This window comes from Pelodiscus sinensis, chromosome 28, assembly GCF_052426305.1.
Source record: "Pelodiscus sinensis isolate ZL-2025 chromosome 28, ASM5242630v1, whole genome shotgun sequence".
Classification (NCBI taxonomy): Eukaryota; Metazoa; Chordata; order Testudines; family Trionychidae; genus Pelodiscus; species Pelodiscus sinensis.
The window spans coordinates 12,804,734-12,829,537 of NC_143079.1; the positions used below are offsets into that span (position 1 = coordinate 12,804,734).

The 24,804-nt window shown below is 59.8% G+C and overlaps 1 protein-coding gene across 5 annotated transcripts in view; it reads left to right on the top strand.

Moving 5' to 3' along the window:
* The window catches only part of OGDH (oxoglutarate dehydrogenase), an 84,309-nt gene that overhangs the window by 50,361 nt on the left and 9,144 nt on the right, over positions 1 to 24,804 (top strand). For 2 of the 5 annotated variants that reach the window (XM_075910807.2, XM_075910806.2), the window contains exons 4-12: positions 544 to 646; positions 8,169 to 8,213; positions 12,285 to 12,400; positions 14,732 to 14,886; positions 17,533 to 17,679; positions 18,565 to 18,655; positions 19,887 to 20,066; positions 21,974 to 22,102; positions 24,040 to 24,219. In XM_075910807.2, the coding sequence (XP_075766922.1) occupies positions 544 to 646; positions 8,169 to 8,213; positions 12,285 to 12,400; positions 14,732 to 14,886; positions 17,533 to 17,679; positions 18,565 to 18,655; positions 19,887 to 20,066; positions 21,974 to 22,102; positions 24,040 to 24,219 (1,146 nt within the window). Of the gene's footprint in view, positions 1 to 325; positions 417 to 543; positions 647 to 8,168; positions 8,214 to 12,284; positions 12,401 to 14,731; positions 14,887 to 17,532; positions 17,680 to 18,564; positions 18,656 to 19,886; positions 20,067 to 21,973; positions 22,103 to 24,039; positions 24,220 to 24,804 lie in introns of all 5 variants that reach the window. The other 3 variants (XM_014571854.4, XM_014571855.4, XM_075910808.2) reach the window with 3 other exon arrangements.

Sequence of the window (24,804 nt, forward strand, 5' to 3'; positions counted from 1 at the left end):
GTTTATCTGCCAAAGCCTACAAGTCCCTGTGCAGAGCTGCCGCCCGCCTCGGCTGCCCCCCTCCACAGCTCACTTGGAGCTGTAAGACGGAAGCGTTACCGGCTAACTCCGGGGTGGTGGAGGGGCATGCTGGATCCAAGCTAATAAACTCCGCATCCGGCCTATTGGCCGAGGGCGCTGCGTGTGGCCAACTCGGCTGTACGTCGTTCATTCCACGCATTGGCTCCCTCGTGGAGGGCGGCTTTGGAGCAAGGGTGGGATGTGAAATTGTGTAAATCTTCTTCAATGCACTTGCTTACTGACTAATCTGTGTTGTTGCTTCCAGGTCAGGGGTCATCACATTGCAAAGCTTGATCCTCTCGGCATTAGTTGTGTAAATTTTGATGATGCACCAGTAACTGTTTCTCCAAACGTCGGTGAGAATTACTCTGCAAATTAATTCGAATGTAATTTAACTTTTTTTATCCCTACCCTCTTTTTTTTTCTTTTCCTTTCTCCCTGTTTGGTGTCCACTTTCCTTTCCACTCCTGGCCCATTTCATAGATTCGAGGGCATCATGTAGCACAGCTCGACCCACTGGGGATCTTGGATGCAGATCTGGACTCGTGCGTGCCAACTGATATTATCACGTCCTCAGACAAACTGGGTGAGGGCTTGGAGAGCAGTTAGTGCCGCATTGCTTGGGCTCCTCTCACTTTCCCGGCTTGGGTGTAGCTAGAGCGCTTCACCGGTCAGAGGGGTCTTAAGTTTCCTTCGTAATGATCACGCTCTAAATTTGCAGCTGGTGAAACGTTGGCTTCACCTGTCTAACAGCAGTGCCCCAGTTCTGCCCCTCCTGCGTGGCAGATCTGCAGGCCAGGCCCTCTCCTGTCCCCTGTCAATGCTTGTTAGTGTCACATTGTGTCTGTAAGTGGACAGACTAGCTCAGTGACTCCCACTGGCACCTCTGTGGGAATGTAAAGTGGGAGGGGGAGAGGCTTCACAGAGAGAGGTGTTCATGCTTCCTTTCCTTAGCAGCTTTTGCTACTGGCATTCTCCAAAGAGCATTGCTGCTTTCTCGCCAACCGTGGCTGCTGCTGCTGTCTCTAGGGCCGTGACGACAGCCATCAGCTGGTTGGAGAAGACGGGGACTTTGCTGGTATTCTCCATGCGAGAATAGTACAGTCCAAAAGAAACCCCACTTGAAATACCCACAGCCATAAGTCATGGTGTGAATTTTGTGACCGGGCTGTTGCATTCCCTAGTTCTTTGGTTTGCTGTGGGACTTTCAAACAACTTGAATGACAGTTTCAACTCTGACAATAATATCTGCTAGTGATCATGGCAAGGAAGCTTTGGAATGCCTTCCCGTACTGAGGAGAGAGGTTGAAAGTTCAGCGCTTTGGGTTGGGAGATGCATGCATGTTGCACAGATGGCGGGGTGTGTTCAGTACTAGAAAGTCTGTCTGGAGTTTGTGCCTCAGAACACTCTGTGTTTGAGCTCCGTAGTACGCTGCCATTCTGCTAGTCTAGATTGTGATGCCTGAGCTCTGTCCACTTGCTGGTGCTTTCCAAGGGTTTAAACCTGATTCTGTACGCTCTCCTAAGCGGCATGCTTCTAACTTAGCCTAGAGCAAGAGTAATGACCACTAACCCTGTCATGGGTGAAATGCCTGAGCCAAATATATTGTGCATGTAAATGTGTCTGATTATGACTTGTCCAGCTACTAGTACAGGAATTTCTAGCGTGTTATGCTGCTGGAATTAATTCAGGAGAGGGCGAGGGGAAATGACAAAAATCAGCTGCTTTGGCATGGCCGAGGCATGTAGGATTATTGCAGCAGTAGTTGCCTTGTGGCCACAAAGAGCAGGTAATCCTGTCTATGATTGATCGTCGTTCCGAGAGCTCTGGGCCACTTGGGTTTGGTCCCTTATGGCCCAGTACAACTTCAAAGCAAGACCAAGTCTTAGCTGGTGCTGATGGTTAGGGAGCGTAACGAGGGACTCGCTTTCGCCTCTGGGAAGCCTTCCGCAGTCTCAGCACAATGCCCAGAAAACGTTGGTCTACGAAGAGGAGCCTGGGTGCTGTGCCGTGAGGGCCAGGGAGCCCTGGGTAGGGCGAGTTCCACGGCTGGGCTCCCGTCGTGGGATGGCCTTGCTGTTCCCAAGAGTCCAGATGTAGGAGAGAAGAGGAATGTTCAATCTGTTATTTGCTGGCAGTGTCACTGGGCAGCACTAGTGAGCAATGGAAATGCTTGGGTGGGTGTCTCACTCTCCTCTGCCCGCGTTTATGGGACAGAGTGGGAGGGCCAAGCTGGCTGGAAGCCCCATTTTGGGGGTTCCCTGGATTCTGAGACTGCGTAGCCCCTCGTGTACGTTAGAGCCGCCTCCTGCTGCTTTAATTGTAAGCGCTGGAGAGCAAAGCCGGGTGGGAGTGCGCTAAGGCCATAAATCCAGTGCATACCCTGCCGCTGAGAGGGCAGGATGGGCCTGCATGGACCTTACGCCAGCTGGGAGGCCTCTGTGCTCCCAGGAGGCTGTTTGTGCTCTCTGAGGCCCCTTTAGGCTGCTAGCGTAGCCTGAGGATGCCTTAGTGTGGGTGAGAATTGAGCCTTGTATCACAGCATGAAATGGAAGAGGCTTCTTGAGAACGCAAGTCAGTTTAACGCTGAGCAGAGAGGTGTTCTCGTCTGGGAAATGCCTTGTGTTCAGAGACCTAGCTGGTCTCTGCCGCACTGACTGAAGAAAATCGATTCACTTTTGCTGTTAAAAATGGGTTTCCTGTGGGGGTTGTGCTCTTGTTCTCTGCTCTCTGGCTTTGCAGAAAACGTTTAACTTGATGCATGAACTAGAGCAGAATCCAGCTAGTTCTCTTGGAGCCAAGCAGGCTCAAATCCTTGAAGGGAGGAATTGAAGACCGCGTAAAGCCTACTGATATGCAGCAGTTCAAGCCTACACACCACTTACAGCCCTGTCTGCTAATCCTAGGCCTTGCCTAGACTGGGGATGTATTAACGTGTTCCGAGCATCACTTCATCCCCCAAGTGGCCAGTTACTTTTAAATGTTGCTCTTAACACCGTTCCCCAGCTGTCCCTAAGGTCAATGTGTGAAGCTGCCGGGGGTGTTCGCGTTAGCAGGTTACCTTACCTTGCCCTCATCCTGTTGGGAACCTGAATTTGAAAGGCATCAGACACAAGATGGCTGTAAAGTTCAGCCATGTCCAAAGAATCCTGTTACAGGAAGGACATTGGAGCGTCCGGTTGTAAACCGGTTGTTCTGGTCTGGCACGCTCCTCGGGCTGGGTGTTTGTCCTTGAATAAAAAGGAGGGGTGGTATTTCCACCGGCACCCTTCAGAACTGGGTGTCTTCCCCCAATGGGCATTGCCAGGCGCAAGGCCAGGGCGAGGTGGCAGGGACACATGAGGGGTCGGCAGACGCTAGCACAGATGGTGGCTGAAGGGGCTCCTGCGCTCAGTCTGTGTCCAAAGTAAACCCCCATGCTGTCAAAGAACAGGACCGCACCGTGCCGCTGGAGCCGCCGGGAGCACACCGTGCAGCACTCAGCCGCATTTTAAAGGGCCCAGGCTCCCGCTGCTGCCATGGTGGCTGGGAGCCCAAGGCCCCCTGGAATCACTAGGGCACGGGGCGGCTGCCCCCTTTCCCCTCCCCCTGCCCTTGTGTGTGGAGCAGCCCAGGGAGACTCGTGAGGCTTCAGGAAACGCCCGTCAAAGCCGATGTCTAGGGCTGGACACAGGCTCCAGCCAGGGGGCTGTGGGTGGGAATAGACTCGGTCAGTGGGCTAGATGCTGCACCGAGATGGAAGCCCCTTGTCTCGGGCAGTGCAGAGCAGCTAGACACAGGCTGCACTTGGCCTGCAGAAATGTTCCGTGGTGCAGTGGGGGCCTCTGCTGGCTCAGCTGTGCTGCACCTGCCACCTGTCCCGCCAGCAGTGCAGCGAGGAGGGAGCCGGCGCTGGGTCTCTGGGCCGGCTGTGGGTTCCGCTAAGGACCCCACGTCCCTCGTGGAACTTAGAGCTGCTTGCCAAGTGGTGGTGGCGCTCGCGGGTCTGGGAGCTGCAACTGGTTCCCTGCTGCTCCCTCCATCCTCTGGTCCCGATGGTGTGGAGACGATGTCTGTGTGCTCTCTCCTGCTCCTGCCCCTGCCCCAGCCGATGCTGAGCACACGGCAGCAGTCACGCCAGCCTCTGTGCGAAGTCACGAATAGGAGGAGGAGCTGGGCGGGAGAAGGGACCTTGGCCTGGGGCGGGAGGGGGGGACATGGTGTGCTTTTGGTGGGGAGGTTTGAGATGAGCTGTAGAAATGTAGAGCAGGAAGGGATCTCCAGAGGCCATCTGGCCCATCCCAGCACGGGGTCAGGGCTAAGTATCCAGAGCACCCCTTCTACCCTGTGGGTTTGGTTTCAGTCTGGAGAGCACTGAGTCTCCAATGTGCTGTCTCAGAGCTGGGCTGTGCATGGTTCTTGCACTGATTTAACTTGTGACTAGGGCTGTGGTCTGCCTTCCCAGACAGACTCAGCATGGCAGGCTTCAGAGCGGCAGGCCTGGGGCCCGATGGAGGCCTCGTGTGGCAGATGTTTTAACAGAAAACAACTCAGCTGTCCTGGTCTGGAACACTCCCCCCCCTTGTGAATGAGAGGGCCCAGGAGGAAAGGCCAGAGCCAGGGATAGCAGAGGACCCGTCCAGGACAGATAGTCATGCTGCAGGTAGTGACCTGACTTTCTCTGGAGGGCTTAGCCCAATAGAAAGACCGGCGTGTAAGAGGAGGCGAGTACTAGCTTCAGATGCAGTGCAGCAAAGAAACCCTTGGGTGTGCGGACGACCCTGGCCGGTCCCGGCGTGCCAGCGAGAGAGCTCTCGCACACCAGGGGTTTTAAAAAGCAGTGGCTGACGTGAACGTCCAGCTCATCTCCCAGCTATGCAGGCTTAGCTTACTCACTGCTCCCTGCTTAGCCCCACCCCGCCCAAGGAAGTAAACAAAGTTGTACTGATTGGGCCACCTAAGAAGTAGGACCAAACTAGATGCTTTCCACAAGCTAGAGAGCATCGTCAGCCGGGCAGTGATTCCCCTGGGCCAGACCTCCCTGCTAGAGACGCAGTAGAGGTACTAAAGTGGAGTAACTCGGAGTTATTGCATCGAAAACAGACTTGTGTTGGGCAGGTGCAGGCCCGTGATACAGCTTAGGGACAAGTAAACCAGGCTCCTTGCTCTGCTGTTCCAGGACATCCGCAGCTGCCCACTTGAGAGCTAGGCTGGCCTCTTGCCACGAGCCCTAGGAGTATAGCGAAGTGGAACTGTGGGGCGTACAGGTCAGACCGTGTTGCACTGCTTGGATCAGGGCAGTCCAGCTCCTTACACAGCTGGGCCTGTGCCCTCCAGAATAAAATTGAGGTCAGCTGCTGAGCCCCATGGGCCACATGTGCCCCGGTAACCTGTTGGCTGCCCTCTGGCCACCTCTCCACTTTTACTGGAGTGTCTCCCTTCCCATCCTTTCTCCAAGGGATGAGACAGTGGCCTCGTTCTGATCCCACTTAGCGAGCTGAATCGCGCAGGTGGGGGAGTAGCCGTGGTGGAGACGGGTCTGTGTATCTCTAATGCTTTTCCCTCGGGGCCTCTTTCAGTACAGGAGAGTGGAGTGTAGTCTAAATGCAGGGCTGAGAGAGGAGTGTTCTTCTTAATCTAAACCCCAGTTCCAGCAGTGAAACCCCATAGACCTGAGCAAAGACCCTTCTGCCTCTGTGTGAGGGCTGCTGGGGGGTGGTATGCCAGTGGCAAAGCATTGGCGATCTAAGGAGATCCTGCACTGCGGCTCCTGCAGCTGGGGGTGGGTAGCAGGCCTCTGTGCCCATCTCTTCACGGGCTGGTCGCTCGCAGTCGTTGAGGCCGAGACCTTCTCTGCAAACTTGGTGCCACCAGCAAGACCCATACAGATATTCTGGCCACTGGCCTGAGACGGGTGGTAGCCTGTTCGTTGCATAGGAAGCTGATTTCTAAGCAAATCTTGCTTGGTTTTATGGTGACGTGGTTCCCTGACACGTGGGCTGCAGTTCACGTGGAGAGTGGGTCTTATGCCCTAGTGATGTGACCTGTTCTCAGCATCCAGGCAGTGAAACACATGAAGCCCCCCTCAGCATGGGCTCTGCTCTTCGAGCCTGGGGAAGACACTGCTGGGCGTGAGCAGCAATCGAGAGGGAGCCCCGGCCGGTTCTGAAACAGCTTTTGTTTTTCAAACAGCAATTGGCTGTTGCTGCTCCCCCAGAGTTGGCCAGCATGACCCCATTCACCCTGGGAAGCCTGTAGGCACTGCAGCCGGGGCGAGGAGACGGTTACGGCTGGGTCCGTGGCGGGTTAGTGGCACTGACCTTCCTTAGATTCCAGCCAAACTCCGTGCTGCCAGGAGTGAGCTGATGGATAGTGGTAGCAGGGAGCCACAGTGCATCTCGAGGCTTCACGGCCAGTCCCACCCTACGCCAGATGCTGAGGGGAGCGTATTGAAATCAAGGTGCAGCAAGGGAGCCAGCCAGCCCGTTTGTGCCCCTGCACGGGGGTTGTTGGGCACATTCCTCCATGGTGCTTGCGGCCCCGTTGCCCCTTCCTCTTCAAAATCCACCTCAAAAGGCTCAAGACTGCAGATTGGCTATCCGTGTGGCTGTGTGCTCACTGGGCAGCATACAGGGTGGTGTGACCAGAGGCTCCCAGACCCTCCTCCCCCTTCCAAACGCAGCCTGCTTTAGCGGGGTATTTGGCCACTGAGCCAGCTCCCCCCTCCCCGCCGTAACTGCTCGATCGCTCCCTACTCTCCGCTGTCACTCAGGTCGGGCTTCGCTGCTTAGCTGGGTACAAACAGCATCTTGTGCTGGTCGATGCCCCCCTTGGGGTTCTGCTATGGAGCCGCTCCTAGTCCCCAGCCAGCTCCAGGAAGTGCCCTCTGGCCGGATAAGCACATCCAAGCAAATCTGAATGGGCCTTCCTGGGCTGCTTCTCCCAGCAGGCTCGTCTCTCGTGGGGCGTGCTGCTGGGTTGGGGCTGACGTACAGGAAGGATGATGCATCTGCCCCCAGCTCAGAAATGGCCGGGCAGTCGCCCGAGGCGCTCTGCAAGCCCACCAGTGATTGGACGCGACTGGCTGGCTGAGGGGGGGAGTGGGCGTGGCTGGGTGAACGGGCCTGAAAGTCTCATTACCCGAGTCAGTCTCGCCCAGACCACGCTGCTGAGAACTGCCTGCTCCTCGTGCCGCAGCCTGCTAGGAACACGCTGCTACCCGCAGGCCTGGGGGAGCTGTGCGACTGCCGCAGGGAGGAGGGGGTCTCGTGATCCGTGCTATGAAAATGTTTGAGCCTCCCCGACCTTTCTAACCCACAAGTGGAGCGTTGGCCCCGCTAGCCAGCTGCAGCTCCCCACCGGCTGGTTGCTTGTGTCCACAGCATGCTCGCAGCCAGGGAGCACTTTGCATGCGTGGCTCTCCATGAAATGAGTGCCCAGGCAGAGACCCTGGTCAGAACCACATCGCCGTAAGGACGGGCGAGCAGGGAGCCTAGCCTGCTTTCTCTGTGCATCGCACTGTCGTCTGGGGCAGCTGCACTGCAGCTCGCCAGCCAGCTCGCTCTAGCAGAATGCTGTCGGCAGATCTCTCCTCTGTGGGGTGACCTTGAAAAGCCCCTCTCCCCCCAGCAGCAGGGATTGGAGCTGGGCCCTTCAAAACAGGTCCCAGCTTGACCAGCTAGCAGTGAAGAAAGGGCCGGGTATCCTGCTGGGGTCGGGCACTCCGTGGGGCCCTGGGAAAGGGCTTTATGCCGCCATGGCAGCTTGGACGTCTTTCCAGAGCTCGGTCTGCTCCTTGTCAACCTGCTGTAATCTCTTCCTGTGCATGTTCCGTGTAGGGGAGCGACGAGAGGAGATCTCAACCCATGCGGCTCGCTTGCTCCCTGGTGTCAGCGATGCCCCTCGCTCTCACCTGCACCCTCTTTGCGGCTGTGGATCTCTGCCCCAGTATAGTGCGGGGTTATCCTCCCCCTCCTCCCCCTAACCCTGCTCTCCTAAGGTGGTTTTGACCATGTTTAAATACTTAAACTTGTGCTTTCCATAACTTCTCTTCACAGTTCCGGTTTTACTAACTTTAACTGCATCTCTCTGTCTTCCCCTTCTGCATCCCACCTTCCTCCCCTCCCAGATCTTGCAGTGTTCAAGGAGCGGCTGAGCGTGCTAACAGTAGGAGGTATGCAAATCATGAGCCTTTAACCCTTGTGGCGCTCAGGACTCTCCGAATAGGTTATTCTGGGCATGGGCAGAGCGGGTGGTTTCCAGGGTTTGGTTTCCCTTTTGAATGTTTGTCTGAGCTAAAGGCTTGCCTAGTGCTGCTGCCAGCTTGCACAGACTCACTGTGATCCTGCGTTTTCAGGCACTTTCCATGTTGTCCGCTTGCCAGAAACCCTGCTTCATCGTGCTCAGTCCCTCCCGGGACCCCACCTCCTGCTTTGGAATTGGCACGATAGCTGGGTGGCGCCTTTGTTTGCTATTACTGGGTCCGCTTAGCTTTCCTCTGACTCACTCGTGTGTGTGGAGGCCAAGTTTCCCTGTCGGGCACCTAAGGCCAGACCCTTCTCTGTGGCAGCCTCTAAGCCACCAACCTTTCTGAGGTGCGGAGTGTCTGCCTTGCCCTTGACTCCCTGCGCTCAGCGCCTGACTCTGGGAAATGGGCCGGTGTCTGCGTGATGCAGTTCTCTGTCGGAGGACAGTAACCCCGGGAAAGGCCAGAGAGCCTGCCCATCTCCACGCGCTGTTCGACCGCTTGCATGCAGCAACGTGGCGAAGCGGGGACTGGGTAGCAAGGGACCAGCCACTCTGCCCTGCCCCATCCTGTTCCTCTTTCCTGCTGCCCTCAGAGCCTGTGATCTTGCCCTCCTGACTTGCGTCTGATCTAGATCTAAATGGCCTGAGTGCAGACTCTGCACCTAGCCCTCCCCCCGCAGCCAGTTCTGTGGCTTGGCCCCTGGGGGCTGGAAGCAGCTGCATGAATCCAAGCTGGAGCGTAGTGAGTGAGCCGAGGAACAAGGCTGAGACCAGCCCTGAGCATTGACCCTGGTTTTCACCTTGCACTAGAGAATGAAGCCAGAAGGCCCCTGGAGTCGGGAGCTGAGGCCTGAACCTTCACTGCAGCCCCACTGTCCTCAGGTGTCCTCAGGCCTGGCAGATCCCCGCCCGCCATGGTGGAAGGTGAAGCAGTGGGGGCAGAGCAAGAGGAGGCAACCAGTCTGCAGCTCCCGGCCCCTAAGCCGAGCTCACAGCTCTGACCTGCCTCCCTTGCCAGCGTGGCCAGCAGGCTGAGGGCCCCACCTAGTGCAGATTCCGAAGGGCAAGTGGCATTAAGCATCTGCTGCCTTCCTGAGACCACGCCTCAGCCCAGAGGTAGCGTGTCCATGGCTGTTATGGGCTGTGGCTGGAGCAGAGCTGCAGTCCCATATCCAGTGGGTAATGCAGTAGCTCTGCTGATCCTTCCGTTTGGGCTGAGCTGGCTCTAGGCTGCAGGAAATGGCTGATGCGCTAGTAACCAGCCCCGAGGCGCTCGGCGTTGTCTTTGGCATCCGAAAACCCCCAGCCTAGGGCTGCTCAGGGGCTGCCTGCTTGTCATGGGGATGGAACAAGGGGCTGTCACGTGGCCCCATGTCTACCAGTGGCCTGGCCACGCCCCCCACAGGGCCAGTGAGTGTCGTTTGTGCACATGTAGCAGCAGCTTTACCTAGTGGTGTGAGCAGCGAGCGGTGTGAGCAGCGAGCGCCAGTGGGGTGGGGGGGAGCAAGTCTTGCTGTGCTCTTGGAGCCCATCTGCCCTTGATGCCAATTGGAGGCGGTGGGCTCCGGGATACACTCCGGCCGCCTGCGGAGCCCAGGCCTAGCCAGCTTGGCCTGCACAGGCCAGAGCATCTGGAAGACCTGTGTCCGCAGCGTGTGCAGCAGGACTCTGGCGCTCCAGTGGGAGCGGCTGCCCCTTTGCCCCCCAAGGCTGACTGCAATGCTGCACTTCACTTGCCTTTCCCCAGAATCCCCCCTGCTCTGGTGCAGCAGCCCCGGGGGCAGGCCTGAGGGGCCAGCCCCACTGAGATCTGAGCATTGGAAGAGCAGAGCTCTCTCGCCAACCGGCCCCGGGCTCTTCGATGCGGGGGGTTGCCCCCTCCCCCGAGCGGGCTGTCCTAACCGTCCCGGGTCTGACGTGCCGTGTGGCCTCAGGTAGCACAGCATGTTCGGGGGGGCAGGGCTGCTGTGGCGGGAGACCCAGACGGACACACTCCTTCGGAGACAGGAGTGTTGAGCTGGCGCAAGAGGACTCCCATGTGGTTCGGCTTCGGACGCATTCTTCGTGGAAAGCGTCTGCTGCCGCGTGGGCCCTAACCGGCCCGTGGACATCGCTCTAGGTGCGGAGACACCCAGCAACCACCTCCCCAGTCCCTCCGGTGTCGTCCTGCAGCCTGTATGGGGCAGGCTTCCAGGGCTGGCCGTGTTCGGCCTGGGCCAGGTGAGACGCTGTTTCAGAGCTAGGCGGGTCTTTCCGCGCACCACAAATCCTGTTGGTTTTCAATTTGTTCACCACGCTGCCCGTTAATAAGTGCGTCCTAGTGGCTAGGACGGGCTGGGGGTCGGGATTCTGGGGCCTGGTCCCAGCTCTGCCCCAGCTTGCTGTTACCAAAGGAAAGGCCTCGCTGCCTCAGTTCCCCTGCTCCTGGAGGCTGAGCTCTCGCTCGTCCCTCCCTGGGGTGCAGTGACAGGCAAGAGGGCAGGACAGTAACCGCAGCAGGGAGGCTATCGGGGTGGATTTAGACGTGCCCCTTTCGCAGCCTGGAACGTTGACGTTCAAGCAGCACGTCCTCCCTCGCTGCTGCCCTGTGAATCCATGCGCACAAAGGGCCTTCCCCTTTCAGAGGTGGCGCTGCCAGGTCCTCGGGGGAGCCCTGGAGGGCCACTAGCATGGCATGCCCTTGCCCAGAGGGGAAGTGGCAGCTGAGAGGAGAGGCACACGGCTTGGACGCAGGACGGCTCCTGTTGGCCCGCCCCAGTTACTGCAGCTCAGGGACACTTGCCCTCTGCTCAGAGGAGGGGTTGCTAGTCTCAAAGCTACCGAATGCTTCCTACCCAAGAGCACGGAGCAGGGCCGAGTCCCATGGGGGGGGGGGTACTGACCAGACACTCCCCCTGCCTGATCTGCCCAGAGGGCAGGGATGGGGCTTCCTACTCCTAAGCCAGCGCTCCGCTCCGGTAACGTCAGGGCAGGCTGGTGGGAGAGAAGCCTCTGGGCTCACTTCTCTGCTGGTAGAGGCACATGCAGGGCTGAATCGGTAACCTCTCTGGACTGCCGTGCAGGTTAATCGGTAAGGGGCTACCTCGGGCTGGGCTGGTGCATCAGCATTGCGCTGTTCTGAGCCCCTCGGCTCCCCTTGCCTGGCCTTTGCCTCAGGCCCTGGGTTTGAGTCCCATGGAGATTCCCTGACACGGGGAATTTATTTTAAGCTGAAATTTCCCATCTACTATGCTGAAGGTTTCAGCATTTCCCCCCCCCCCTCCCCCCCCCCCCCCCCCCCGCGCGCTCTCAGGTGTGGTGGGTGCACAAGGGAGAACAGACTCCAAGGCTGGCTACGCTTAAGCCCTGTAGGCCTGAGCGGGCCCATCTCCCGGGACCAGTAGCTCCCGCCTGCCTGCGAGGAGGGTTGTGCTCAGAGTCCATGGGTCCTGTGTGTTGTAAAGTATTTCTCTCCCCGGGGTGAGCTATTCAGGAGAGTCCGCTGCAGAGCCCTGACACTGACGGCTTTCTCTGTCTTCCTTCCTTGTTCCTTTTTGGGGCTCGGTCCATCTAACCTCTCTGTTTCCTGCTTCAACTTTGTGCTGTTGATGCTGAACATGTGGTGAAATCTGTTTGCTCAATGACTCGGGCAATCCTCCTCCTCCTCCTCCTCTCCCCTACATTCTATTCCTAACGTGTATTTTGTGTCTGTGGGACTCAATCCATCTCAATTCAATTCGATTTAATTACCGATTTACATGCATATATATTGCTTTGAGTTTGCATCCTGGGGTTGCCTGTGTGCTTTTGTAATAACCTTTTTGTTCCGCGCTCGTGTGGCTGTTTAATTACTGCTTGGTTTTATCCACACAAACCTCCTTCATGCTTATTTTTGGTTTTTGTGCTGCTTTTTTGTCGTCCTCCCCACACCCCTGGTTCCTGTGCGACTGTGTCCGAAACCCCACCCCACCCCACCCCCTTCCTGCTTTGGCTTGTCCTACCCGTGAAAATCCTGCAGGGTTCTATGGCCTGGATGAATCGGACCTCGACAAGGTCTTCCACTTGCCCACGACCACTTTCATTGGCGGCAATGAGTCGGCACTTCCGCTCCGCGAGATCATCCGCCGCTTGGAGGTGAGACAAGTGCAGGGGCCTTGCATGGCCCCAGCAAAATGAGGCTCTTATGTTTGGCTCCCGCTTTGGGTGGCCTTCCAGGGGCTAGTCCTGGCAGACTGCCTCCGGCTTACTGCCCACCCCAGTCTAGGGGACGGCAGCTCTGGGGGTGGTGCTGTCGGGAGTGTGATGTGCCCCCGCCCCCGCCTTATCCCAGGAGCCACTATAGGGGGCATGAAAACCAGATGCTTGCTAGGGGGTGGCTGCTGAGCCCACTGGATGCCTGGGGATGGAGGAGTCAGCCTGCTGGTCTGGTGGGAGCTGGGCACTGCCCCCAGACAGGCTCCCTGAGGAGTTGAGATGGGGGACGAGCGGCCCTGGCAGTGACTGGAGCATGGGTAGGAAGGGAGCCGGAGCCACTGCCTGTTGGAGGAAGCAGGGCCAGGAGCCGGCTACTCGGGCGCTGCCAGATCTCTCTGCATCTGGTCACAACAGGCGCAACCATGCAACTGCCCTGCCCTCGGCAGCTCCCGCCCAGCCCTGCTCTGCCATCCCCGCCATGGTGCTCCCTTCCCCCAGGAGCTGTTGGCTTTCATGCTTCCCCCCCAGGCCAGGGAAGGACTCTGATCCCCGGGGTTCCCTCTAATTCGGCATGTTCCTGTGCGGAATGGACTTTGTGCACCAGTATGGAGATGAGACACGTGACCTCCACACTGGTGCATGTGAGAATTCATTCCACACGGGCTGTGCGGGAGGGGCTCAGGGCTGGGAAGATGAAGGCTCTGGGGATGAGGCTTTTGGGATGCAGGAGAGGGCTGGGGCCAAGGGGCTTGGAATGTGGGGGGGCTCAGGGCAGGAGGGCTGGGTGGGAATTAGGATGCGGGGGGGCTGGGGCTGAGGGGTTTGGAGTGGGGGGGGCTGAGGGCTAGGGGGGAGTTAGGGTACAGGAGGGGGCTGGGGCCGAGGGGTTTGGAGTGGGGGGGGCTGAGGGCTGGGTGGGAGTTAGGGTACGGAGGGGGCTGGGTGTTGGGGTGCAGGGAGCAGGTGGCTCCATGGGACCCGCGCTGCCCCACGCTCCCTGATTCCCAGACAATGGGCAAGAGCAGTGCTGGGACAGAGCTTCCCTGCGCTCGCAGTGCTGCCGCCCACGCACACTCCAGGAAGGGCTGGACCGGAGCACAGCGGCTTAATGGGCTGCAGCCCTGCGCTAAGGGGCCCCCTAAACCCGGGGTCCCAGACTGCAGCCCTGACAGCCCCTTTCTTAGTTCAGCCCTACTGCTGCAGCTGGAGAATCAGGCCTCTTCCCCCAGCGGAGGCAGCTTCCTCCTGGGCCTGGAGGAGCCGACCTGCTCTCTGGCCCCAGCAAGGAGCTGCCATGGCCGGGGGAGAGGCAGCCATGGCAGCTCAGTGTGTGGCGGTCCTGAGCCCCTGCATGGGGCTTATTAGGCAGCTGTGTGGCCGCACAGCTGAGAACCCTGGTGCTCACCCCCTTGCAGGCCTCCTTGGCCGCAACAGCACCCTGATGCAGCCCTCAGCTGATAGCACAGTGCATCTGCTAGGTTACCTAGGCGGCGAAAGGAGGGGCTGTGTGTGGTAACGGCTCTCCCCAGGGCTGGGCTGTCTCCAGTATGGCGCGTTTCTCAGGAAGCAGCTTCTAGTCTGAAGCCCTCAGGGCGGTTAGGCAGGCCAGCACCTGCCAAGCCGCGGGCCCTTCCTGCCACCAGCTCCGCCACCGCTGCAGGGTCCCCTTGGAGCTTGGCAATGTTGCAAGAAGGCCCGACAGCGCCCAGTGCGGGGACGGCAGAGTGGCGTGTCCTTGCAGCCCGGGTGCGTGGCCTGCGTGTCTCCCGGCGCGACACACGGCCTTTCCTGTCGCCACCTCCCTGACGAGCAAGCGGGCAAGGGGCAGCGATTGGTTGGAAGCGGGTGGGTGGGTGGTGGCGGTGGGGACGGAACCCACAGGTCCTGCCTGCTAGCCCGGATTCCCAAGGAAGCTACCCTGTCGCCACTGAGCTCTTAAGCCCCATGCTGGCTGTTGGGCAGCTGGCTCCCTAGCATGCACTGTGCTGCTGATGGCATCCCCCACCAACCCCTGGGGCTCTGCCTGCAGCATTCCTCTGTCCTGGGAGCGCGGACTCTGCAGCTCCCGGGCGACCCTTTGGGATCCCACCTCTGCGCGATGCTGGGGGCTAGCTCTGGAGAAGAGGCGGCCTCCCGGTGTCAGGGAATTCGGGAGCCATTCCAGTGCTCCTCTGAAGGTGAACAAGCCTGTGCCACAGGCCGGGACGGCGCGTGTTGTGTTTGCCCTCAGCTGGCGGAAGTGGCTTCATCTCCCCCTCCCTGTGCCGACAGATGGCGTACTGCCAGCACATCGGCGTGGAGTTCATGTTCATCAACGACCTGGAGCAATGTCAGTGGATCCGGCAGAAGTTTGAGACTCCGGGAGTCATGCAGTTCACCACTGACGAGAAGCGCACCCTGCTGGCGCGCCTGGTGCGCTCCACCAGGTATTCGGCCTCCCTCGGTGTCCCTCTGGGGCCGTCGGTAATGCACCGGGTGGGTCAGTGACGCCCCAGAGCTCTGTGCCACTGGGGTGCTGGGCCGTACCACAGAGCACCGTGTGTTGGCCTCTCCCTCGTTAATGGGTTTATTTCCCAACACCCTGTTACACATGTGGGGCAGGCGAGGCCAGGCAGGCTACAGGACTGGCCCAGGGTGTCTAGCAGAGCAAGTGTGGCCATCCCCCTCCCCCGGTGCAGTCTGGAACTGGGGTGCCACCGAGCCCCGACTCCTCAGCCTGGGCTCCCTCTCACTGCACTGCTGTAACAAACTGCAGGCATGGTCCTGTCCTGTATTCCCACCAGCTTTCATGCCAGCAGGGGCATGCCCAGCGGCAGTTGTATGGAGCCTCTGGCCAGCCACTGCATGAGCCACCGATAGGCTGTGGCCAGAATCCCCTCGGCCCGGGACCCCAGAGCTGTACAGTCCTGGCCTGGTCCAAACCCAACCAGCGTGACTCTCTTACTCCCTTTGCCCCTCCCTTGGGCAGAGGCCCAAGCACACTGGCCCTGGCTAACTGAGCAGAGCTGTTTCCAACCACCTCGCTCAAACACACTGGGTAAGTGAAGAGAAGACCCAAGACAAGTGGCTTAAGTACAGACCAGGAGCTTTTAAGTGACGGCACCGGGTCAGCTTAGTAAATAAACCAACACGCAGGCTAGGCCCAATCGCTAGGGCATGAACTGCAACAGCTGATAGCAGCCGCTCGCCCTGCCTGATGGTCCTGGCAGGCTTCGTCGCCTGACGCAAGTGGCCTCGCGGCTCGGCTCCCCTCCTCCCTTCCACGCCCTTTGTCTTCCAGAGGTTCCTTCCCGTGCTGGGCTGTGGGGGAGTGAAGCGAGTGACTCGAGCCCCTTGTTCCAGCCCCAGAACACAGGAGCTCAGTGTCATGTGCCCTCTCGTGCCTTGCTGGGTCTTAGCTGACGCCTTCCCAGGGTCCTGCCGTCGCTGATGGGCCATGAGCACAGTTGCTGCTTCGCTGTTGTACCTGAAAAGCCAGTTGTGGGCGTTTCCAGGGTCTCTGAGCCCCTGGCCACCCGTACAGGGCTAGCGCATGCACCCTGCAGGACACTGCTGCTGAGCAGGCCCAGGCTAAGGCGTGGAGGCCCACAAGGCATGTGCCGGGGTGTCGCTCTGGGGCGCGATGTCACAGTAGGGACTTGAATTCAGGGTTCCTGAGCCCCAGGCTCGAGGCCTAATCGCCGAACGCCCTTGGGGGGCTGTCGATGGCTCCACTTGCGTTCCCTCTGAAAGCACGGCCCAAGCCACTTGGACCCCCCACCCGCCCAGCGATGGCAGGGATTTCAGCACCCTCAGCCGCTGTCTGCATGTGCGACCTGTCTCTTTGCACACAGATTGCTGTCCTGCGTCCTGCGTCCGGCCTGTGCTTGGACTTGGAGGGGCATAACCCAGCCTGGTGGGGCTCTTCAGACTCCCTCCTTCCTTCTCCTGAAACATTGCATCTTAGGTGCTAGCGGAGTGGTGCGCTCGCACTCCCAGCACAGACTTGTGCATGCGCCCAACACCCAGCCTAAGGCCTCTGCAGAAACAAAGCTCCCGTAGACCCCCTGCCCTCTGGAGAGGTGCTGCCTGTCCTGCGAGCCTTGGGACTGTGCCTCAGTGTCCCCACAAGTGCAGGCTTTGTACTGTCTGGCCTCTAGCCACCTCCTCTGAGCTGCCTCCTGTCCCCGCTCCATTGCCTCCTTAGGACCTCGCCCTGGATTCATCCCCTGCCACCCCTCGGCCTCGTCAGAGCACAGCTCTCCCCAGCCTCCTGTGACCTGGCTCCTTTTCTCGGGCCACCGTCTCGTCTCCTTCAGCATCAGCGCTGGGCCCCTCCCTCCCTTATCTCTTTGTGGTCTCCTTCGGGGGCACCGTGTTCCCGGCCAGCTCCTCGGTTGATGTGCACCCTTGCCGTGCCACCGGCTTCCTGGGCGCCTGGCTGCCCCGCACCTCCCGTTTCACTTCATGGCTCTAGGCTGTTCTGGCTGCTTTGCCACCCGCTGCTGTTTATCCCCTCCCGCTGCTTCTGGCCTTCAGCGCCCTGCAGAAATGCCCCCGCCGGCACCTTTCTCCCTTCCCGCTCCAGGCTTCTCAGAACTGTCCTGAATCTTCTACCAGCCCCAGTGTCCCAGGCAGGGGGTCCCTGTCTTCGCCTCCCACCGTCTCCATTTACCGCACCCCGCAGCTCTGACTCCAGCCTGGATCCTCCCCACTTGGACTCTGCCTCATCCCAGTCTCCGCATCCTCTGCCCAGGTTCCCCACTGTCCGCCGCCTGCTGCCCCTCTGCTCCTCTTGACTGGAACTCTCCATTTAGCAATCGTGGCCCCTCTGGCTTGCACAGCTCCAGCTGCCTGTGAGGGCCAGCTCCTGGGACTCCTTGGGCTTGCTACGGGTGGGATTGAGTGTGTGCTCCCAACCTAGGAAGGAAAGGGCCGGGGAAGGGGGACTGCTCTGGTGGTGGCTAGTGCTTTGCGCCCAAGGCCGCCGATGGGGCAGAGGGGGATCGCGTGCACAAGGGGGCTGCCGGCGGCGACTCGGCCCACGCGCTAGGCTGCCGCCTCGCCAGCGCGCTCTGTCTGACTCCCTGCAGGTTCGAGGAGTTCCTCCATCGGAAGTGGTCGTCGGAGAAGCGCTTTGGCTTGGAAGGCTGCGAGGTGCTGATCCCGGCCCTGAAGACCATCATTGACAAGTCCAGCGCCAATGGCGTGGACTATGTCATCATGGGGATGCCGCACAGGTGAGGCTTCCTCCTCTCCGCCCTGGCCGGGCAGCTGGCAGGGCTGAGGCGTAAGTGACCCAGCGGGAGCTGCCTCCCGCGAAGATGAGGCTCAGTGGGATTGAAAGTGCCCTCCTGGGCACGGCTGCAGGAAATCTCTGGTGTGCCGGGGCCCAGAGGGGCCGCTGGGCTAGTCTAGCCTCAGCCAGGAGCCCCGTGGCACCTTGGAGACGAGGCTGAGAGATTTCTTAGGGTGTCGGCTTTCAGGGGTGTTTTACCCACGACCCCCGAAGCCTTTCGGTCTCTCTGGTGCCGCAGGACCCCCCGTTTTACGTGCCTTTGGGGTCGCCCTGAGCCTTTGGGGTCGCCCCGAGCCTTTGGGGTCGCCACACCCCGTGTGTGAGCCCTGCATGTGCGGATCTGCAGCATAATGGCCTTCGCCTGTGCACCCTTCCTCGCTGGGGGCGGGGCTCTCCTGCAAAGGCGGCGGGAGCTCCCTGTGGCTACGGGGCCCCGTTGCTCAGGCACACGGTGCGAGGCAGTCTGGACCCGCGTGTGAAGGCACGGCCTCGCCACCCAGTGGCTGGACCCAGTCTAAAGAACAGTTCTGCTGAGGCGGCTGCCAGCTGAGGGGCAGTCCCTGGGGCTGGTTCCCTGGAGGGGCACTAGTACACCAGGCTTGCACAGACTCCCACGGGATGGGAAGCTGCGGGTGACCCGTCGTGCTGTCCCCTGGAAGGAGAGCAGGGTGCTGCAGTCTCTTGGGGGAGTAAAACCTGGTCTGGGGGTGACACAGGCAGAGGAGCGGGCCCTTTGCTTGGAGCGCAGGGAGGGGGTGGGGAGGCTCTGGGGAGCGGCAGCAGAGCATGCCAGGCCAGCTGCCCACCCGTGGCATTGATTTCCCAGGGGGCGTCTGAACGTTCTCGCCAACGTGATCAGGAAGGAGCTGGAGCAGATCTTCTGCCAGTTCGACTCCAAGCTGGAGGCTGCAGATGAGGTGAGTGAGCGTGGAGCAGAGTCCAGGCCAGCAACCACGGGACCGTAGGTACGATACGCGGGGGTCTCCCCCAGCAGCAGGCCACACTCGGCAGCCCCGTCCCCAGAGGCCCCGCAGAAACCACCAGAACACCCCAGGAGGTGTAGCCGGAGGGGCCCGTCGAGCCTGGTATCCCAGCGCCAGCGGCGGCAGGAACGCGCAAGAGTCCCCTTAGCGGGCAGTTCTGGAACAACCTGGCCCTGCCCTCGCCACTCAGTGACTGGCTCCTCCCTCGAGTCGGGGAGGGCAGAGCTGTCAGCTTTCCTGGCGGGCGGCTTGCTGCTGTGTGCGGACTCTCCAGACCGATGCTGTTCGTGGTCCCAGTGACCCCTCGCACAGATGTGGTGGGACACGTGTCCCGTTTCTGAGCCAGCGCCGCTTTACCCTGCGACTGGCTGAGTTGCCCCTTGAGAGCATTTTGTGAGACTTGGAAGCATTTTCAAAGGAGTCTGGCGCCCCCATGAATTCTCGATCTTGGCTCTCCTGGAGCCGCTCCCTTGCTGTCAGAGCTGACGGATTAGAGGACGTGATTGCTGCTTGACAGAAGCTGGGCTGCTTTGCCCCTGTCCTATCATGAGCTTCTAGGTCGGGAGTCCCCCTGTCTGTCCCAGCGTGGTCCAGAGAGCTCGCCCCAAGGGCCATGTGATTTGTGGCCACGCGCCTTGCCACAGTAACGTCGTGTTTGGTGGGGGTAGGAGGAGAGCTTGAGTGTGTTTGTGCCACTCTTGCACTTACACAATTTCACTCCACCTGTCCCAGCCTCTTCCTCCCACGTAGCGAGTTTACTCCCCTTTCCAGACCCTGCTTCCTCCTCTCCTCTCCTCCTGGCTGCTCCCCCACACTCCAGCGCCCCGCGATTCTCCCTCTCTAGGTAGCTGGGTGTGTGGTGGTGCAGAGTACAGCTGGTAACTAGGCATCCCAACAAGGACCCTGACTTTGCTTCAGTGGATGTGGGACTGGGTCCGTAAACGTAAGCGGTTTTCACCTTTGTGCTCCATCTTTGGGGCACCTTTCTGCAGCTGTCCCTCGTGCTACCAGCCAGTGCACGTGCTCCGTGGGCTCGGTGGGGCTGGTTATTGCAGCTCGGGCCGGAGAGCTCCACGTTCTTGGCCCTCACGTGCTCAAGGCGGCATCCAAAATCTCCCCAAGCTCTGCCACCCACACTTCTCTCCCTGCCCGGCTCTCTCCCCAGGGCTCGGGAGACGTGAAGTACCACCTGGGGATGTACCACCGGAGGATCAACCGCGTCACCGAGAGGAACATCACCCTCTCCCTGGTGGCAAACCCCTCTCACTTGGAGGCTGCGGATCCAGTGGTTCAGGGCAAGACGAAGGCGGAACAGTTTTATTGTGGGGACACCGAAGGGAAGAAGGTAAATGGCACCGAATCTCCTGCCCAGGTCTGTTCCAAAGGATTTGACTGGATTTTGCCTGCCATCAGGGACCAGCCAAGAGGTTCTGCAGCTAGCTTGCCCCTCCCTGTTCCCTAGCTCTGGGATGCTGTCGGGCAGTGGAAGTCCTGCTCCGTCAGTAGCCAGCCACGTGCCTCTCCTGTCCTGCTCCGGCTTGGCTGGACCCTAGCAAGCCACAGCAGCAGTGAGCTCAGCCCCCTCTGATTGGCGGGTCTTGGAGGCCGGATTAAAGGCAAACGCACCAGTCTGCAGCTTGTCCCAGAAGGGGCGGGTGTTCCTCCCTCGGAAAATGGGGCTCAAGGGGTTGTAACTTGAGCACCTGGGACCTGAGGCATCCCAGATCAGCGGCCATTTAAACACAAAGCACCTTGTGCTGAGTAGCAGCTAGAGGCCTTGAACCGTTCCTCCCTCTGAGGACGCTGCCAGGGCCTGAGGTGGCAGAGGGCTGGAGGATCCCATAGTTCAGCTTCATGTGACTTGGCAGAAAGGGATCAGCACCCACTCCGCTTTGGTGTGGGTGGAGGCTCCCGTGTCTAGGCGAGGAGGGGGATGGACTGGGGAGGCTCCCGTGTCGAGGCGAGGAGGGGGATGGACTGGGGAGGCTCCCGTGTCGAGGCGAGGAGGGGATGGATTCAGGCTGACAGCCACTGGCCATGGGGGCAGCAGAAAGGGTTGGAGAAGAGGCCGGCTCCGTCCCTTTGCCATCTGCTCACCCGTGTGAGGGAGCAGGAGTGGTGAGGGCCGTCTCAGTTATCGCAGGCCCCTTCCCTTTGGTCGCTGACACGAGGAGGAAGAGGTCACCGAAGCCGGGGAGCTGCTTGTGTCAGCAGTTTGCTTGAGGGCCTCGTTGACTTCACGCCCTCGTGCAGCCGCTCTTCCGGCGCGTGTGAAATGCGGGAAGCCGTGCCCTCACGTGGGGAACGGAGCTGGCTGGAGCTGCTTGGAGTCTCTGCTACAGAAACTCTGAACAAGCTCCGGCTCCTCACCTAGACCCGAGCAGGCTGGAGAGCAGATGGGAGTCAGGCTCACTGGTGCGGAGAGGCCTTGGCTTGGAGAGGTGGGGAGGGAAGAGCCGTGTCCTGCCACACACCCTGCTGTGAAGACGGGCTGTCGTAGTCTGCTTCAGGGTTGGGCTCTAGCAAACGTGGGCCATGCCCCGTGCTCCCCGCCATCTGGTCCTTTGCAGGAGGATGGGGACTGCGCCGGGGGCCACCATCCCCTGGGCTAGGCCAGCGCCCCGCCTTGCCCCTCTCAGGTGCTAGGGGAATGCCCATTTGTGCTGGTCCCCGCTGACGGTTTGCAGCGGCGCACGGGGGCTGCGCACGATCGCTTGCAGCCAGAGCCTGGGAGGGAAGCAGCAACCACAGCCGCTGCCAGTCCCCACTTCAGCCTTTCCCCCGTCCAAAGCTGGAGATGGGCAGGGGCTGGTGCTTGTGAACTTCACACCCCCGCGTGCCAGGCTGGGCCCAAGGTAACGCGCAACCGTAGGTCAGTTACGTGGCCCACGGCACTGGTCACCTGAGCAGCCTTTAATTCCCAGCATCGGCTTAACCTGGCCCCCTAGAGCCTTGCAAGGAGAGGGCTTTGAACCCGCCCACTATCAGGGAATTGCCCCAGATCCAGCTCCCGAGTGCAGTTGCCTGGGGGCTGAGGCATCAGCTCTGGACAGACGCTGGAAGGGAGGCAGCTAAGTGCTGCCAGGAGAGGTGGGGAGCTGGAGGAGACGCGTTCTGGTGCCCATCTGAGCCCACTTGTAGCCGCTGCCCCGCCCAACCAGTAACTCGCCTTTGTGCGTGTCTGGGCACCTGTCCTGCTGCAAAGGAGCCAACAAGCCACCAGCCTTCAGCAGGGTCCTCTTGTCCCCACAGGTGATGTCCATTCTCTTGCACGGAGACGCGGCTTTCGCCGGGCAGGGGATCGTGTACGAGACGTTCCATCTGAGTGACTTGCCCTCCTACACTACGCACGGGACCGTTCACGTGGTTGTGAACAACCAGGTAAAAACGGCCCCCCGAACCTTTGAGAAGCTCACGTTCACTGCCCTGGGCGGGGAGAGCGGCTCGTGGCACGCTGGTGCGTTAGCAGTGGCAGGCGTGTTACCCTAGGGATGGGGCCCTGCGCCCAGGTCTCCTGCTGCTGTATCTCTGCTGTGAAACTCGTTATGGGGCAGACCCGCAGGCTGGACAGCGCCTCTGAGGCACGGCTCAGGAGCAGGAAGAACTGGTAGTAACTTGCTCTGGACTGATGAAAGCCCTAGGGTGGGGGAGGCAGGGGGAGACTTTCTGGGTCTGGGGCCACTGACCCACAGAGAGAAGTGGGGGGAAAACCCCTTCTTGTGGCCCCTGACTGAGAAGGACGCGTCCCACATCCCCTCCCACACCAGCGCCTCGGGGGACCAGCTTAGTAGATTCTGTGCACTCCAGCCCCCAGGGGAGCAGCAGGGAGGTGGAGCACCAGTGCGGGCTTCCCGATATCGGCCGTGAGCCTCGGGCTATATCCAGGCATGCTGAGGGCCACACCTGGCCCCTGGGCCTGAGGTTCCCCACCCCTGCCCTGGTGTCTAGGACCTGGTCTGCACTACAGTCAGGTTGACCGAAGTATGGCAGTGTACACGCTGCAGCCTGGCCTCCCCAGCTGTAGGTGCTGATGTGACTTCATCTGCGCGAGAGGCCTGGGCTGTTGGTGTAGTCGGGGCATCAGGCCCATGTGGACGCTGCCAGGGGGGAGGGATAGCTCAGTGGTTTGAGCATTGGCCTGCTAAACCCAGGGTTGAGATTTCAATCCTTGCAGAGGCCAATTAGGGATTTGGGGCAAAAATTTGTCAGGGATGGTACTTGGTCCTGCTGTGAAGGCAGGGGACTGGACTCAATGACCTTTCAAGGTCCCTTCCAGTTCTAGGAGATAGGCAATCTCCAATAATTTAATTTATAAAGGTTACTCAGCTGGGCTGTGGCTGGTGTTCCTGGGCATTCCTCCGCTCCCTGCTGGAGCCATGAAACTGAAAAGGAAGACGGCTGTCAGCCCTGGGATGTAGCAGGCCCCAGCTGCCTCCCGTCTGCCCTGGGCTCCCGAGCAGGGAGCCGCACGTGGAGGCGACTGCCTGCCCTCTGCAGTCAGCGGAAGCGCCCCGGGGAGCCGTGCCTGGCTGGCAGGAGGAGGCCGTGTGGACGTGAGCCACCGCAGTGTAGTGTAGACGTGCCCTGATGGCTGTCGTGGCTCCCCTGCTTGGTTTTGAGCTCAGGCAACTGTGTGCACAGCCTGCGCCCTGTGCCCTGGTGCTGGGTTGGCTGGTTCTGAGCAGGGCCCATGGGGAGACCCGGAGGGGGGGGGGCTTTGAACTTTGACATGGTCTCACTGGAAGAGCCTTTGCCTCTGGGCTCTCGCAAGCCCTGCCTCCCAGGTGGCCTGCGTTAGTGTCCTGCCCCGGGTGCCCTCTGCTGATGGGAAGTGCAGCAAAATCGGAGCCAAGCTCCTTCCAGGTTAACGGGATCATTCTCTACCCAGACCAAGCTAACGACCGGGGCGCCCCGACTGGCTGGGGTAGCGCTCCCAGGTGCCAGCGTGTCCCTGTCCTGTGCTGCGTGCTCTGGTCAGGGCTGTATTACCTGGCCGGTGTTGTAAAAACCTCTTGTCCTCAGTCGCGGCAGCACCTTGATCTAGTCCTAGCTTGATGTGGCAGTAGTGCGGCTTCATGGGGCTCGTGGGAAGCTGGGAGCCCGTAAATGTACTCCCAGCTCTGCCGGCAGCTCGTTAAACTCGGCCGTTTTCCATCTGTAAAGTGGAGGGAACTTCCCCCTATCCTCCCCCCCCACTCTGGGTGAAGCACTTGCAGAAGTTGAGGACGGGTGTGATCTGATTGGCAAGCCAAACCCTTTTCCAGGCCTGTCTGTGTCTGGCCTGTTTTCCATGCTGTCCCCGATTGCTGTGTCCCCAGATCGGATTCACTACAGACCCGCGTATGGCCCGTTCCTCTCCGTACCCAACCGACGTCGCGCGGGTGGTGAATGCGCCGATTTTCCACGTCAATGCGGATGACCCGGAGGCGGTAGTGTACGTGTGCAATGTCGCAGCGGAGTGGAGAAGCACTTTCCACAAGGACGTGGTGGTGGACTTGGTAGGTGCCTGGGCCGTGTTTGGGGCTTTGCTGAAACCTGGCTCTGTAACTGGGCAATTGAGACACAGCTCTTTGGATGGAGCATTGGCAGCATCGTAGGCCATCTCAGTGTTGTGTGTTTGCACAGTGCCTCGCACAATGAAGCCCGGGGGGGGGGGTGCGTGTTGTAATCCAAAAAATTAGGACCCTCTGCACCTTAACCCTTGGTTCTCTGAGTCTGGGGCAAAAGAAATAATTCATTGAAAACAAGGCACTGAAAACGAAACGGTGTTGTGCTTGGAAAGAGACGCTACCTTTCCTGTGACGTCACTCTGCAGGATCTGCCGCTTTTCTTTAAACCGAGATGAAACCGTTCTACGCAGTTGTTAGTTACTCTAGTTTTACACCAGTGCTGCTCCCTGGATGTCACTAGAACCTTCCTCTGACTCCCACCAGTCTAACCGAGATCAGAATCGGGCTGCGCACGAGTCCCCTTGTCCTGCGTGCATCCGACAGTCACAGATCAATGTGAACACGACTGCTTTTTTGGCTTCTGAAGTAGGGGTGGAAAGCTGGCTATTTCTAATGGCTTGTCCCCTTGCACGG